The sequence below is a fragment of the Acomys russatus genome, chromosome 15 (assembly GCF_903995435.1).
Source record: "Acomys russatus chromosome 15, mAcoRus1.1, whole genome shotgun sequence".
Lineage (NCBI taxonomy): Eukaryota > Metazoa > Chordata > Mammalia > Rodentia > Muridae > Acomys > Acomys russatus.
The window spans coordinates 64,427,899-64,439,980 of record NC_067151.1 but is presented as its reverse complement, the minus strand read 5'-3'; the positions used below and the strand labels follow the sequence as shown (position 1 = coordinate 64,439,980).

At 44.7% G+C, this 12,082-nt stretch overlaps 1 protein-coding gene across 1 annotated transcript; it reads left to right on the top strand.

Moving 5' to 3' along the window:
* The first annotated feature begins 809 nt into the window (after window positions 1-809).
* Crct1 (cysteine rich C-terminal 1) lies at window positions 810-1,224 on the top strand. The gene has a single exon (XM_051157647.1). The coding sequence runs from the start codon at window positions 859-861 to the stop codon at window positions 1,141-1,143; it is 285 nt and encodes a 94-aa protein (XP_051013604.1). The 5' UTR covers window positions 810-858; the 3' UTR covers window positions 1,144-1,224.
* Window positions 1,225-12,082: the final 10,858 nt, after the last annotated feature.

The window sequence follows — 12,082 nt, the reverse complement described above, 5'->3', positions numbered from 1 at the left end:
AAGTTCCAGTTGGACTGAGTGAGTCTTCCTGTGGAACCGAGGTCTAGTAAGTATCTAAGCGGGAGGGGGTCTGGGGGAGGAAGCTGGGAAGAACAGAAGACAGAAAAGGGGAGTGGGGCACAGCCACAACGGGAGCACAGGTCTAGAGCCGGGCTTCCTCGTTGGTTGTGAGGATGCAAAGGCCCTAGCAGGGCACTGACTTTTGAAAAGTTTCCCAGACTGTAAATGAGCTGGGAGTAACCCAGGCTTTTAGGCTCCACCGTTGGGTTTATCCCTGGTTTCTGCTATGGCTAGCCTTTTCCTTATAACATGGAGGGCAGACAGGAAAGAATGTTCAGGGTGTGCTTTCGGAGTCTCTGTACCCAAGACAGGTGGTCTTTGCGTTGTTTCCGTCCAACGCGATACTTACACAGTAGTAACTGAGATTACCACTTGGAAGGGTGTGTGGTCAAGGTACAGTGAGGAGAGGGCTAGAGCCAAGAGAAGATTTTTGGTTGAGTCATAGGGATACATTACAGTCACTTCCTCTTTATTTTCCACCCTGGAGACGTTGGACAGTCCTTATACCAGTTAGGGCAACTGCAGGGACCCTTTGCATAGTCTGTTTCCAGCTTTGAGCCTCTGCCACCAAAAGCACGTTTTGGGCTTGTTTCTTTGCTTGCCTCCTCCTCGTCCTCCTCCTTGGTTTTGTTTTGTTTGTTCGTTTTCTTCTCATTTTTTTCCCCTCTTGCCCCAAGCCAGGCTGATTTGTCTCTAAGCCAAACGCTAAAAGTTCTGACTTCCGCTATAGGAAAAAAAAAGGCGAGATTTTTTTTAAAAGGTTGTCTTTCTTTCAGATCAGCCTTGACGAACAGCGCGATGTCTCAGCAGGGCGCCAAAGGTTTTTCCAAAGGGTCTTCCCAGTGCTCCGCCCCATGCACAAACCCGACGCCCGCCCCCGCGCCCACCTCCTCCTCCTGCTGCGGCAACCGCTGCTGCGGTGGTGACTCAGGTTGCTGTGGCTCGCGTTCCACCGGCTGCTGCTGCTTTCCCAGAAGGCGCCGTCGGCAGCGCTCTGGATGCTGCGGCTGCTGCGGAGGAAGCCAAAGGTCTCAACGCTCCTGCAACAACCAGAGCTCAGGCTGCTGCACCGGTGGCTGCTGAGAGCCCACAGGGCTGCGCCCCGAACATCTGTCACCGCTGCACAGCGGGCCCCTCTCTCACCCGTCCTTCATAGTAGTAACACCCGGGCCGGCCTACGGTCCCCCGCACCCCCGAAAGCTAACTGCACTTTGATGTTCAGAAACCTCAACCTGTTCTCAGACCTGTCCCCTAATGTTTCCTCCCAGGGAATACAAAAGTCAGGGGTGGGACCTCAGACCATGCTATGGCCAGGGAGAGGGTGTGTGCACAGCAGTGTTCAAAACAGGTCTACTGATTTAATTGTCTTCTGAAGACGTCATAATAAAGCTTCTACCTCCTATGAACGCTTTACCTATTTATTCCTTCATCCGTGCCTTCATTTTTCTTATTTTATTGCCCTTTGTACTCCTCAAAGGCTCATCCCTGAAGAAGAACACATCGGCTGCTCTGGGTGTTCTAAGGATGTGGGCTTGGCAACCTCATCTACTTTGTGTAAAGACTCACTTTGGTGGGTGCTGCTGAGTCCATTTTACAGAAGGGAAACTAACGTTAAGCTCAGAGTCACTTCCGTATGCCTGCAAAATCGCGGTGACCCACAAGATTTCAGAGCTCATTCTCCTAATTGCTCTGCTTAGCTTGGTCTGCTAAGTGGTCAGGAACCTGCCTGTACCTCCCCAGAGCAGCCCCACCCCTTCCCCAGGTGCAAGCAGCTGAGGGTCTCTGTTTTTTTTTTTTTTTTTTTTTTTTTTTTTGGATTGGCAAGTTCTGGGGTTTTGAACTCAGTCCTACTGAATCTTCTTTCATCTTTCCCCTTCCTCCCTTTTTCTCTGCTTCCTCCCTTTCTTTCCTTCTTCCCGCCCCTCCTCTGTCTTCACAACACCCCATTTTTCTTTTTCTGGTGTAAGACCGTTGACCTTTGCTTGGTGAGTGAGAAAACTTTTTATGCCTACCAGGAGCTTGGAACTCACCCTCCCCTATGTCTAGGCAGCTGAGGCACGGCCAGGAACCACAGGCCTCCCCTGGCCATGACATAGGAAGCCCTGTAAATGCAGAGCGTACTGTTCATGTTAGGTAAGACCCCTTAGCCTGGTGTCTTTTAGGTTCAGAGGTTTGGTGTAACAACGGGGAAAAAAATAATAGCACAAAAATAGCTAACATTTGTTGAACACCAGTTTTGTTCCAGATACAAGGTATAGCTGGCATAGAATGTACACAAATATTCATTGAATTTTAATAACCTCAAGAATAACTTTTGATTTCCCTAGTTTTTTAAGTGTGAGTGGTCTGGGATTCAGAGACTCCAGGGAATTGGCACAAAGTTTCACAGGTAGTGCAGGTCGTAGGCCTCTGACGGCAGGTGATGGGGATGAGACTTAAAGTGAGATTTGCAGGCAGCAAAGCCCATGGAGTCCATTCTACTGCCATCCTGGAAACCTCCACCACCACCTGGGAGAAGGGACTCTTGGGCTTCTGTGGACACACCCAGGATCTTAGAACATTGCAGGTTGGCTGCTCAGCACCAGTGAGCCAATACCTGCTGAGCTCTGTATGGCATCTGCCCAGCGGCTGAAGGTATTCGCTCAGAGACAAAGCCAGAAATCCACCATTGGTTTAAAGCTGAGCCTAGGTGGTATCCCATGTCAGGGAGGCTTGGAAGGACAGTTCCACCCAGCCTCTCTCATTTCCGGTTCTGCGAGTCTGTCATTCCTAGGAGGCAGTGCTTTGTGTGCACTGTTTACAAATAGATGATCTCACTGAGGACCTGCCTCCTCCACACCAGTCAGTGATGCGTAATGAAGCAACAGGCCCCATGACTTGCTGGACAGCAAGGCAGGAAGGGTGGGCTTGCCTGACTCAGAACATAATGGAACGCCAGGGTGACAAGCAGGGACTACAGGGACTGAGGTCGGGGAAAGAGAGATGGTGACTCATTAGGAGATACATGAGCCTCTGGCAATACATGCCTTCCAACTTGGGTACACTGGTACCCATTAAGTGGCTAGCTGTGGAGATGGCAGCCCTACTGGTTCCCACTTATCCATGAAATCCAGATATGTGGGAAATATGCAAAAGACCCAACCAACCAACCAACCAAGGCAGCAAGCAAACAAATCATGTTGGTACAGGTTCTTCCTTTTCAGAAAGCCTGAGGCTTCATGTTTCCAATATGTTCTTACAGTCATGTTGGCGCTGAGACATGGTCATCATTAGACAATTCCAGCTGCTGGGCATCCAGGCTTGCTGCTAAGATCAGCCTTACACTGAGAACTTGGCATTCTTTCACCACTTAACACTCTGCCACAAGCAAAGTGTTCCCACTGATCTTGATAAGAAAGCTGAAGCATAGCACTATCTTAAAATGGCACAGTTTTTAATCCGAGGCAAAGTTTTGAACAGGGTGTTTCTACTCCAAAATCAACATTATAGTCACCCTCCCCCGCCACCCCCTTTTTTTCCCACTATGCACTTCTAAGAAGCGGGAAAGCCTTGGATAGAAGCAGGAGAAAGAATATAAAGCATTGGTGGCATTGAAAATAGCTGAGACGACATCCTCACAGGAGAGAGGAGAGGCCAGGCCACAGGTGGCTTCAAATGCCAATTCTAGGAATTTAACCGTGTTGTGTTTGTGGCATAGAAAAACTGCTTTTAAGAAGAATTTGGAAAAACAGACGTTTACTCACAGAACATCTACAGGAGTGGTTGGGGTGCTCTGGAAACTTGGGGAGTCTATATGCATAGGCAGCTCCGGTGACCCAAGCTTGAGATGGCATCAGGAGAGGAAAGGAAATGACAGACTGATGGGAAAAGCATTTTCCCAGAGAAAAGAACAGAAAGAACTTGGGTGCGGCACTGGGGCGTATGGAGACGAGCCAATGGAGATGTCATTGAGGCTTTCTGTCTGGTCACTAAGAAATGACCATAACACTGACAGAAAAGTGGAGAAAGAAAGAACGAAGAGAAAGAAGGGGGAAGTTGCACCGGTGATGCGACTGATGGCTTTGAGGAACCGACAGGTGATGTGTGGCTGAAAATGCAGATCATCTCTAAACACTGATTTGACATCCAGATAAGAAGGGATAAACTCTGTGGAGGTGGGGAACTCAATCCTTGGCAACGGATGTGGTTTCACTTCTGCAATGAAAGTTATGGGAACATATATATATATGATCTGTCTTACTCATCATAGAAAACTTGTGTAAAAATAGGAAATTGGGCACTTAACCCTGGAGATGCCTGATCAACACGCACTGGATTGCTGTGCTCCAAAACAGAAGCCTAAGAAGCGAGTTGAGGGCAGCGAGCAGAAACAGTCAAAAATGAAAGCAGAAAACTCACTCAGGTTTTTACCTGGGCAGCTCATCCGCTGCTTTCACACCTCAGGTTCTGGAAACCCAGGCTGAAGAGAAGCAGGAGAGAGCACGGCTGCCGAAGGTCCAGGCTGTTACCTAGTAAAGTTCGTCATGTGGGGCCCAACCATTAGACATAGCAAGAAGTTCCGTCTTAATTTGGTAGAACATGTTAAACAGGCAAATTGGCATCACACTGAGTAAGTGGGGGAGGGATCCTCTCTGCTGCGGGTGAAGCTGCAGCTGATCCGAATGATTGACCTCTGATAAATCTGAACTATGTCGGCTTGCCTCAGGATAGATGACGGCTCTAGGAGAGCAAGTGCCACATCTTCTCTTATAAATACCGGCCAGGGTGAGGCTGATAGCTTCTAATCTACTTTATGCCGTGATGCATCTTGTTAAGAATGTTGTTGCAGGGACCAGGGAGATGGTTCGGTGGGAAAGAGGAACTAAGTTCAAATCCGTGGCACCTGTGTAAAAGAAAACAAACAAACAAACCCACACGTGGGTGTGGCTGTGCCTGTGTGTGTCTGTAACCCCAGCACTGGGGAGCAGAGACCGGTGGGTCCTGTGAAAGTTTGCCAGACAGCTGGTGAAACTGTGAGCTTCCGGGTCTCAAGGCAGCAAAGAGGCGCGCACTAGAGCTGGAGTGAACATCTTGCTCTGACCTCCACATTCATGCATGCAGGCACACATCTGTACGCTCATGTGTGTATCACACATAGACCTCAGCACTGACACACCACAGTGTGTGTGTGTGTGTTAGTTTTGTTGTCAATGATGTAGCTGTGTCAGCTCTGCTTATCTGTGAGTCGAATTTGTAGTGTCCAAAGACCACTTTTTCCTGCTTCCTCCACCCCTAAACTGTTTTTTTCTACCAGCATGAAGTATAATCATATGCACCAAAAGCTAGGAGGAATTGAACTTCTCCTTCTGTTCTGCCCTGACATGATTTCCTATTCATTCATCACTGCAATCTTTCATTCATTAAAAATGGATTGATTGCTCACTATATCCTGGGCACCTTATGAGGCGAAAGTTAAACACCAAGTCGTAAGGCAAGTGCTTGAAGTCATCACGTGAAAGCAGCCCTACACACAGGGGGCAGTTCACACTGGGCTCAGCAAAAAGCATCGTTTGGACTTAGTGCTGAAGATTGTGTTTGACGAGCTGAGAACGTAGAAAAATATTTAAGTTAAACACTTCCTCACCAAGGGTGATGAAAGTGAGATAACTTTGTGTTTTATAGCAAACAATTTTAAATGAATGGACCTCAAGAAGGTCAGAGAAGGTGAGATTGTACCCACAGCCGGAGAAGGTGAGATTGTACACACAGCCGGTCAAGGAACAAATGAGGCAAGCCCTCATTCGGTTTCAAACCAATGGAACTTTATCCCAGAGGCAGGGCGGATCATGACTGCTTAGCATAATATTATTTATCTATTTTTATAGAATTTCCCACAAGTATACAAAGTATTTTGAGCATACCTAGCCCCCATTTAAAACAAACAAACAAACAAACCCCACTGTGTCCAGTTACTGCTGTTCATATGAGCACAGATGTGGGGCCATCTACTGCGGCCTTATCCTCAAAGGAAAATGAATTGTCCTCCATCAGCAACCCACTAATGGCGGCCAATAGCTCCTCAGCTCAGGGTGGGGCCTTCTGAGCCTCTGCTGCATCCGTGCTGCAACTCTTACTGCCTTGATCTTGTGCAGGTAACCATGGCTGGTCCAAGCTTACATGACCAGGGTCATAGCATCTTAACAGCTATTAGGTCTCTCTGTTCTTTTCGAGCATACTGAAGATGGCATGACTTAAGAAACTATTGCACTGACATCATTTCTTGATGCTATTGGTCTTTTTTTTTTTTTTACTAGAGTCTTCCTTAAATTCCCAAGTGTCATTAAAAATTCTTCCCAGCTTCCCTCCACTGAATAATTCTTTCCCACCAAGCGTTGTTGTGAAGTATCGTGTCGTTCCATTCACCAAATTATCTCTCGCTCCACATTCCGTGGAAATCTTTCCTCATTCCCCAGGGTCTTGGGCCTAGCTCAGGCATTGCCTGGTTCTGGTTAAAGCGCGTCCTTCCGTTCTGGGCTCTGCGGCTCTCCACGCATTCCAGTTCATTGGCTCACACCCACCCATCTCTGCCTGCCTCTCTTGGATTCTCTTTTAAGTCTGAACATTATTCCCAAAGTTCTGATTTGTTTTCTTTCTGTGGAAAACATCATTCGTGCATTTATTCATGCCTGTAGCATGACCTCAGGCATCTTTTCCAGTCGCTCTCTGTCTTATTTTTTTTTGAGACTGGCCCTTTCACTGAACCCGGAACTCACCAATTTGGCTGGACTGGCTGACAAGCCATCTCAGGACTCCACCTTTCTCTGCCTTGTCCGGTGCTGGGGTGAGACTGTGCTGCACCTGGCTGGGGGTTTGAACTCATATCCTCACAGTTGCTAAGCAAGCACATACTCCCCCAGCTCCTGCTGTGAAAGCTTTGCCACTTTCCTTCCTGTTTGTTCCGTGTTTGCACAGGCTGCCTTTTCATCCCAGTGATTGTCCTGTCTGCTTTTTCCTTCCTATTTTATATCACCCCACCAAGCCAATGAGCAGAGAGGTTGGAGTTCTGTTTGTATTTCATTGCCTGTCTTTTACTTTTTATGTATAAAGTAACAAAGAAGTGAAATAGAGAGTGTAAAGGACGCTTCTTTCTGGGGCAGTACAGGTCTGAGAGAGCTTTAACATTGAGCGGCCTTTCCTTGCCTTTCATTTTGTTGTTATCATCAAAGCTTTGTCCTAACGCTGCTTTATACTGTCAATGCTTGTTATTTTATTTATATTTTGTTTTCCTCCCCTCTCCCTGTGTCCTTTCTTCTTCTTCCTCTTCCTCTTCCTCTTCCTCTTCCTCTTCTTCTTCTTCTTTTTGAGACAGGGTTTCTCTGTGTAGCCTTGGCTGTCCTGGACTTGCTTTGTAGACCAGGCTGGCCTCAAACTCAAAGCGATCCACCTGCCTCTGCCTCCCTGAGTGCTGGGATTAAAGGCGTGCTCCACCACACCTGGCCCCAGTTACTTTTCTAATACTATGATAAAACACCATGACCAAGGCAACTTATAAAAGAATGCATTTAATTTGGGGGCTCATGGTTTCAGAGGTAAAAATTTGTGACCATCAATCACCGGTGGGACACAGCAGCAGGCAGGCAGGCATGGCGCCGAGACAGTAGCCGAGCCCTTACCTGGGTGGAGCCATTCTCATTCAAAGACCCACGTCCTACTTACTGTTGCTTTAGATCATTTTTTTCCTTCAAATTCAGTTTTTATCTTCCTGAATTAAATATTCTGGTAGTTCTTTTTTGCTACTGTTAATGGAAATACCATTCTTAGATGAAAATACCGTGGTCCTCAATATTAAATCATATTTTAACTGAATATAGAATTTCAGGTTGGAAAATATGGTCTTGACCACTCGTGATATGATTACAATATTTCCTGACATTAGTGGCTGAAAGGGTGCCGTAAGACTTTTTCCCCCTAGGAGTAATCTGTTGCGTCTCCTCACAGGTTTTATACTTTCCCTAGAGAGTCATGTTTCTGATGATTCATGACTTTCATTCTGTCTTGACATTTTTAAACTGGTATCTCTTCAAATACCCCTCTCACTCCTGATGTTTCCTTCTGGAACTCTCATCAGATGCACTGCACTTTTGTATTCTGTATTTAAACCCCACCACATTCTGAGTCATTTCTTTATAGAGTCCGTCCTCTGTGAGTTCCTTACGCATCCACTCAGCCAACTGTGGGCTGAAATTATGAATAAAAGCCTCCATTCGAAACATTCACAGATTTTTCCTTGTCATTATTCCCTAAACAATACAGTATAATAACAATTTGCATTGCGTTAGTATTGTATTTATATTGTATCAGGCTTTGTAAGTAATCTAGAGATTATTTAAAGTATTTAAGAGGCTGTGCATAATTACATGTTAATACTGCATGGTTTTATGAAGAGATTTGAGCATCCTTGTAGTTCAGTATCCTAGAGATCTTAGAACCAATTTTCCATGCTGATGGAATGATGGAAGATTATGTTTAACTTTTAGTTTCTTATTTCTTTTCTATATATATATATACTAAATATATATTATATTAAATAATATATATATATATATATATATATATATCAGAAAGATAGAACTGACTCCTCTAAGCTGTCCTTTGATTTGTATACATTTGCCATGATGTATACACAAACACACACACGCACATGAGCAGATAATTAAGTAAATAAATGTAGTTGAAAACTCTTTTTAAAAGATTGCTTAGGAAAAGAATGCCACAAGACACAAAAAAAGAAACTGCCTTATGGGTAGGAAAGAAAATTATTCCTTAAGACCGACAGGCACAGCCTACACATGACACTTGGCTGCTGTTCTCTCCAAAGCACATACATGTAGGCCCGGGACAAGCCAAAGCCATATAACTAACATGAAATTGATCTCAAACAGGTGACAGATTACTTGGAATGTCCTCAGAAACAAATCCAACTTTAACTTAGAGAGATTGCTTTTCAACATAAGCCTGGTTCATTGGCTGCAGATGACGTCCCACTAGGATGCATCTGTGTGGAGTGGGCTTTGAAGGATGTTTGTAATTTTTAACTATGAACTCAACTTCCAGGAGAATTAATGCTATAAACAATAGTGTGAGACTACCAAAATTTTTCTGATGAAAGACCTTTCAGATAAATATTATAAGATATTTTTATTATGCATGTTATAGTTTTTAGATGATTGTGATGTCACTATAAACACACCAGTTTTTAACAAAATGCACTACTGTGAGGTATTGATAATGAGAGAAATATATGTATATAGGTTAGAGCAAAAAAGTATATGGGACATTCCTCTTCATTTTGCTGAACCTAGATATGTTCTAAATTATAAAGATCTTTTCTAAAATTATGAAGAAAGTTCTCTAAATACAGTAAATATGACTTTTGACCATAAAACAGAGAGAGATTGAGAAGATCCAAACAGCTCTAAGAAATTTTATATTAAATTGTATTTGAAAAAAAATAAATGATACAGAGAAAGATTGCCTTTGGATACAAATAAAAACACAAAAAGACAGCGTTACAATTTGCACGTCTAAAAGTAATTTACAGTATAAGATTCTGTAGCAATCTGGGACTGATTCCAGTGCCTTTTCATACCAGTTCCTCGTCGGTAACGTTTGTCGTGAAAGCTTGTTTGGTAGCTGCAGCTGGAAAACTAGATCTCATATCATTAATCAAAGATCACCTCTCCTCTCTTCGGAAAAGCCATTCTCTGTCAAGAGCATAAAGTTTGGGATCAGTGAGGCAGGAAGGGGATACCTGCCACGCCAGTCGGAGCAGCTGAACCAGTCCCGGGGATCAATAAGGTGAAAGATGCTATGGACAGATGACCCTGATGTCCAGGACGAGCCTCTTCACCTCAGTACGTATTATCCACCAGCACTGCACAGTCCAAGCCAGGGAAAGGAGGAGACAAAGAAAGAAAGGGACAATGAGTGTGGGTCTATCCTTTACAAATGTCTTAGAGGAATGTCCACCTGGCCCAAGGCTGAGTTCTGTGGCCACACTTACCTAGTGAGTGGCCAGGGAATCCGCTAAGATGTATGTGTTTTGTTATTGTGGAAGAAGTGGGTTATAGGTAGGGAAGTAAATCAACAGTTCTCAGCAGCAAACAAGTCATTTTTTTCCTTTCATTGCATTTGTTTACCCCAGGGGCAGAACTCAGGTCATCAGTGTCTGCGGCGGGCACCTTTACTGGTTACGCCATCTTACTGGCTCTCTAACCCTCCTTTAACTCAGGGAGGATGCCCATTTCATTAGTTTCAAATTTACACCCTGATCTTCACAATCTTGGATCCAAAATGTTTAGAAAATGACAATCTCTGCTTCCAGAGAGCTGCCTAGAGGCTTCTTGGTTTTTCTCCCCCTTCAGCTGGACCGTGGGACATTTTCTTACTTTTGTAAAAACTTAGATACTTTTTTAAAATATAGTTTATTAATTTATTCATATTACATCTCAATTGTTATCCGATCCCTTGTATCCTCCCATTCCTCCCTCCCTCCCATTTTCCCCTTACTCCACTCCCCTATGACTGTGACTGAAGGGGACTTCCTCTCCCTGTATATGCTCATAGGGTATCAAGTCTCTTCTTGGTAGCCTGCTATCCTTCCTCTGAGTGCCACCAGGTCTCCTCATCCAGGGGACGTGGTCAAATATGGGGCACCAGAGTTTGTGTGAAAGTCAGACCTCACTCTCCACTCAACTATGGAGAAAGTCCTGTCCATTGGCTAGATCTGGGTAGGGGTTCGAAGTTTACTACTCAGCTATTAAAAACAAAAACCAAGGAATTCCCGAAATTTGTGGACAAATGGATTGAACAAGAAATGATCATAATGAGTGAACCCAGAAGCAGAAAGAGTCAAATGGTATATACTCAGTTATATCTGGACACTAGCCCAAGGGGCATGTCCCAAGAAAGTCTTCACTTACTAGGAAAGTGGGACAGAGGGGAGGACATCCTATTGGGACTCTAGGTGAGAGAAGCATGTGAGATGGGGACATAGAAGGACCCAGAGAATCCTAGAAACCTACAAGTAGATACTTTTTAAACTACATTTTAAACACTGCCCGGCACCCCTAACATTTGAGATGACTAAACACCTAAAAGCTTTCTAATAAGCAGCTCTTTCAAAACTAGTAGTCTGCTCTTTGGAAGCCCTAAACTGGCTTGACTGTTAAGGAAAGCCACTTGTGAAGTGTTTCTGTTGAGTTGAAGAGGGCGGGGTAGGGGGAGCTCCATATGCCCTGGAGACTGCTGTGGAGGGAGCAGTGGTACTGATATGGAAGTCGAGAGAAATCCCAGGTACTAGGGGCAAGCCTCTGGACCCTTCTGCCTTGCTGCGTGCCACATCTCCGACGCCACAAGCAGACAGTGAGCTTCCTGCGTCCTATACACCTTAACGTCTCTTTACCACCTTTGGTGCTATAGCCTGTACATGGAGGTTACTCAACAGAGCTGTTGATTGACTGTTGACAGCACGTACAATGCAATTTAATCCTTGCTTTGTACTTTATACTCATCAGAAAATTACATCAAGGTGTGGTGCATTTCAAATACAAAGTGGCACATTAACCCTCTGCTCCACCCAGCCCAGAAACAGAGGGAGAATACCTGGACTCATTTTTGGCATTATATTCATTCCAGAACTAGGTTACAAACAATAGGAGAACAGAGATGACTGAAAATATTACTTCTTTAGCTCCCAATGTGTTTTGAAAAGCTTTGGGGGATTTGTAGTCCCAAATTTAGCCTTTGGTGGGGTTATTACAAGCCCTGTAACTTGCTCAGTTTCAGTCCCTTGGCCATGACCTGGTTAATAGTATATCAGAGATAGGGCGTCAGCTCCATCCCACCCAATGGCTCATTTAATTTTGAAAATAAAATAATTTCTACATAGTTTTGCTACGGAAGCAAGTTTTCCATCTTACTGACTGATTGTATTACTTGCAGACAGGAGCAATTATAAACACGCAAAAGATAATTTACTCCA

What these genes read in the sequence shown, in the direction of transcription:
- Crct1 (XM_051157647.1), top strand. Translation starts at nt 859, where the DNA reads ATGTCTCAGCAGGGCGCCAAAGGTTTTTCCAAAGGGTCTTCCCAGTGC.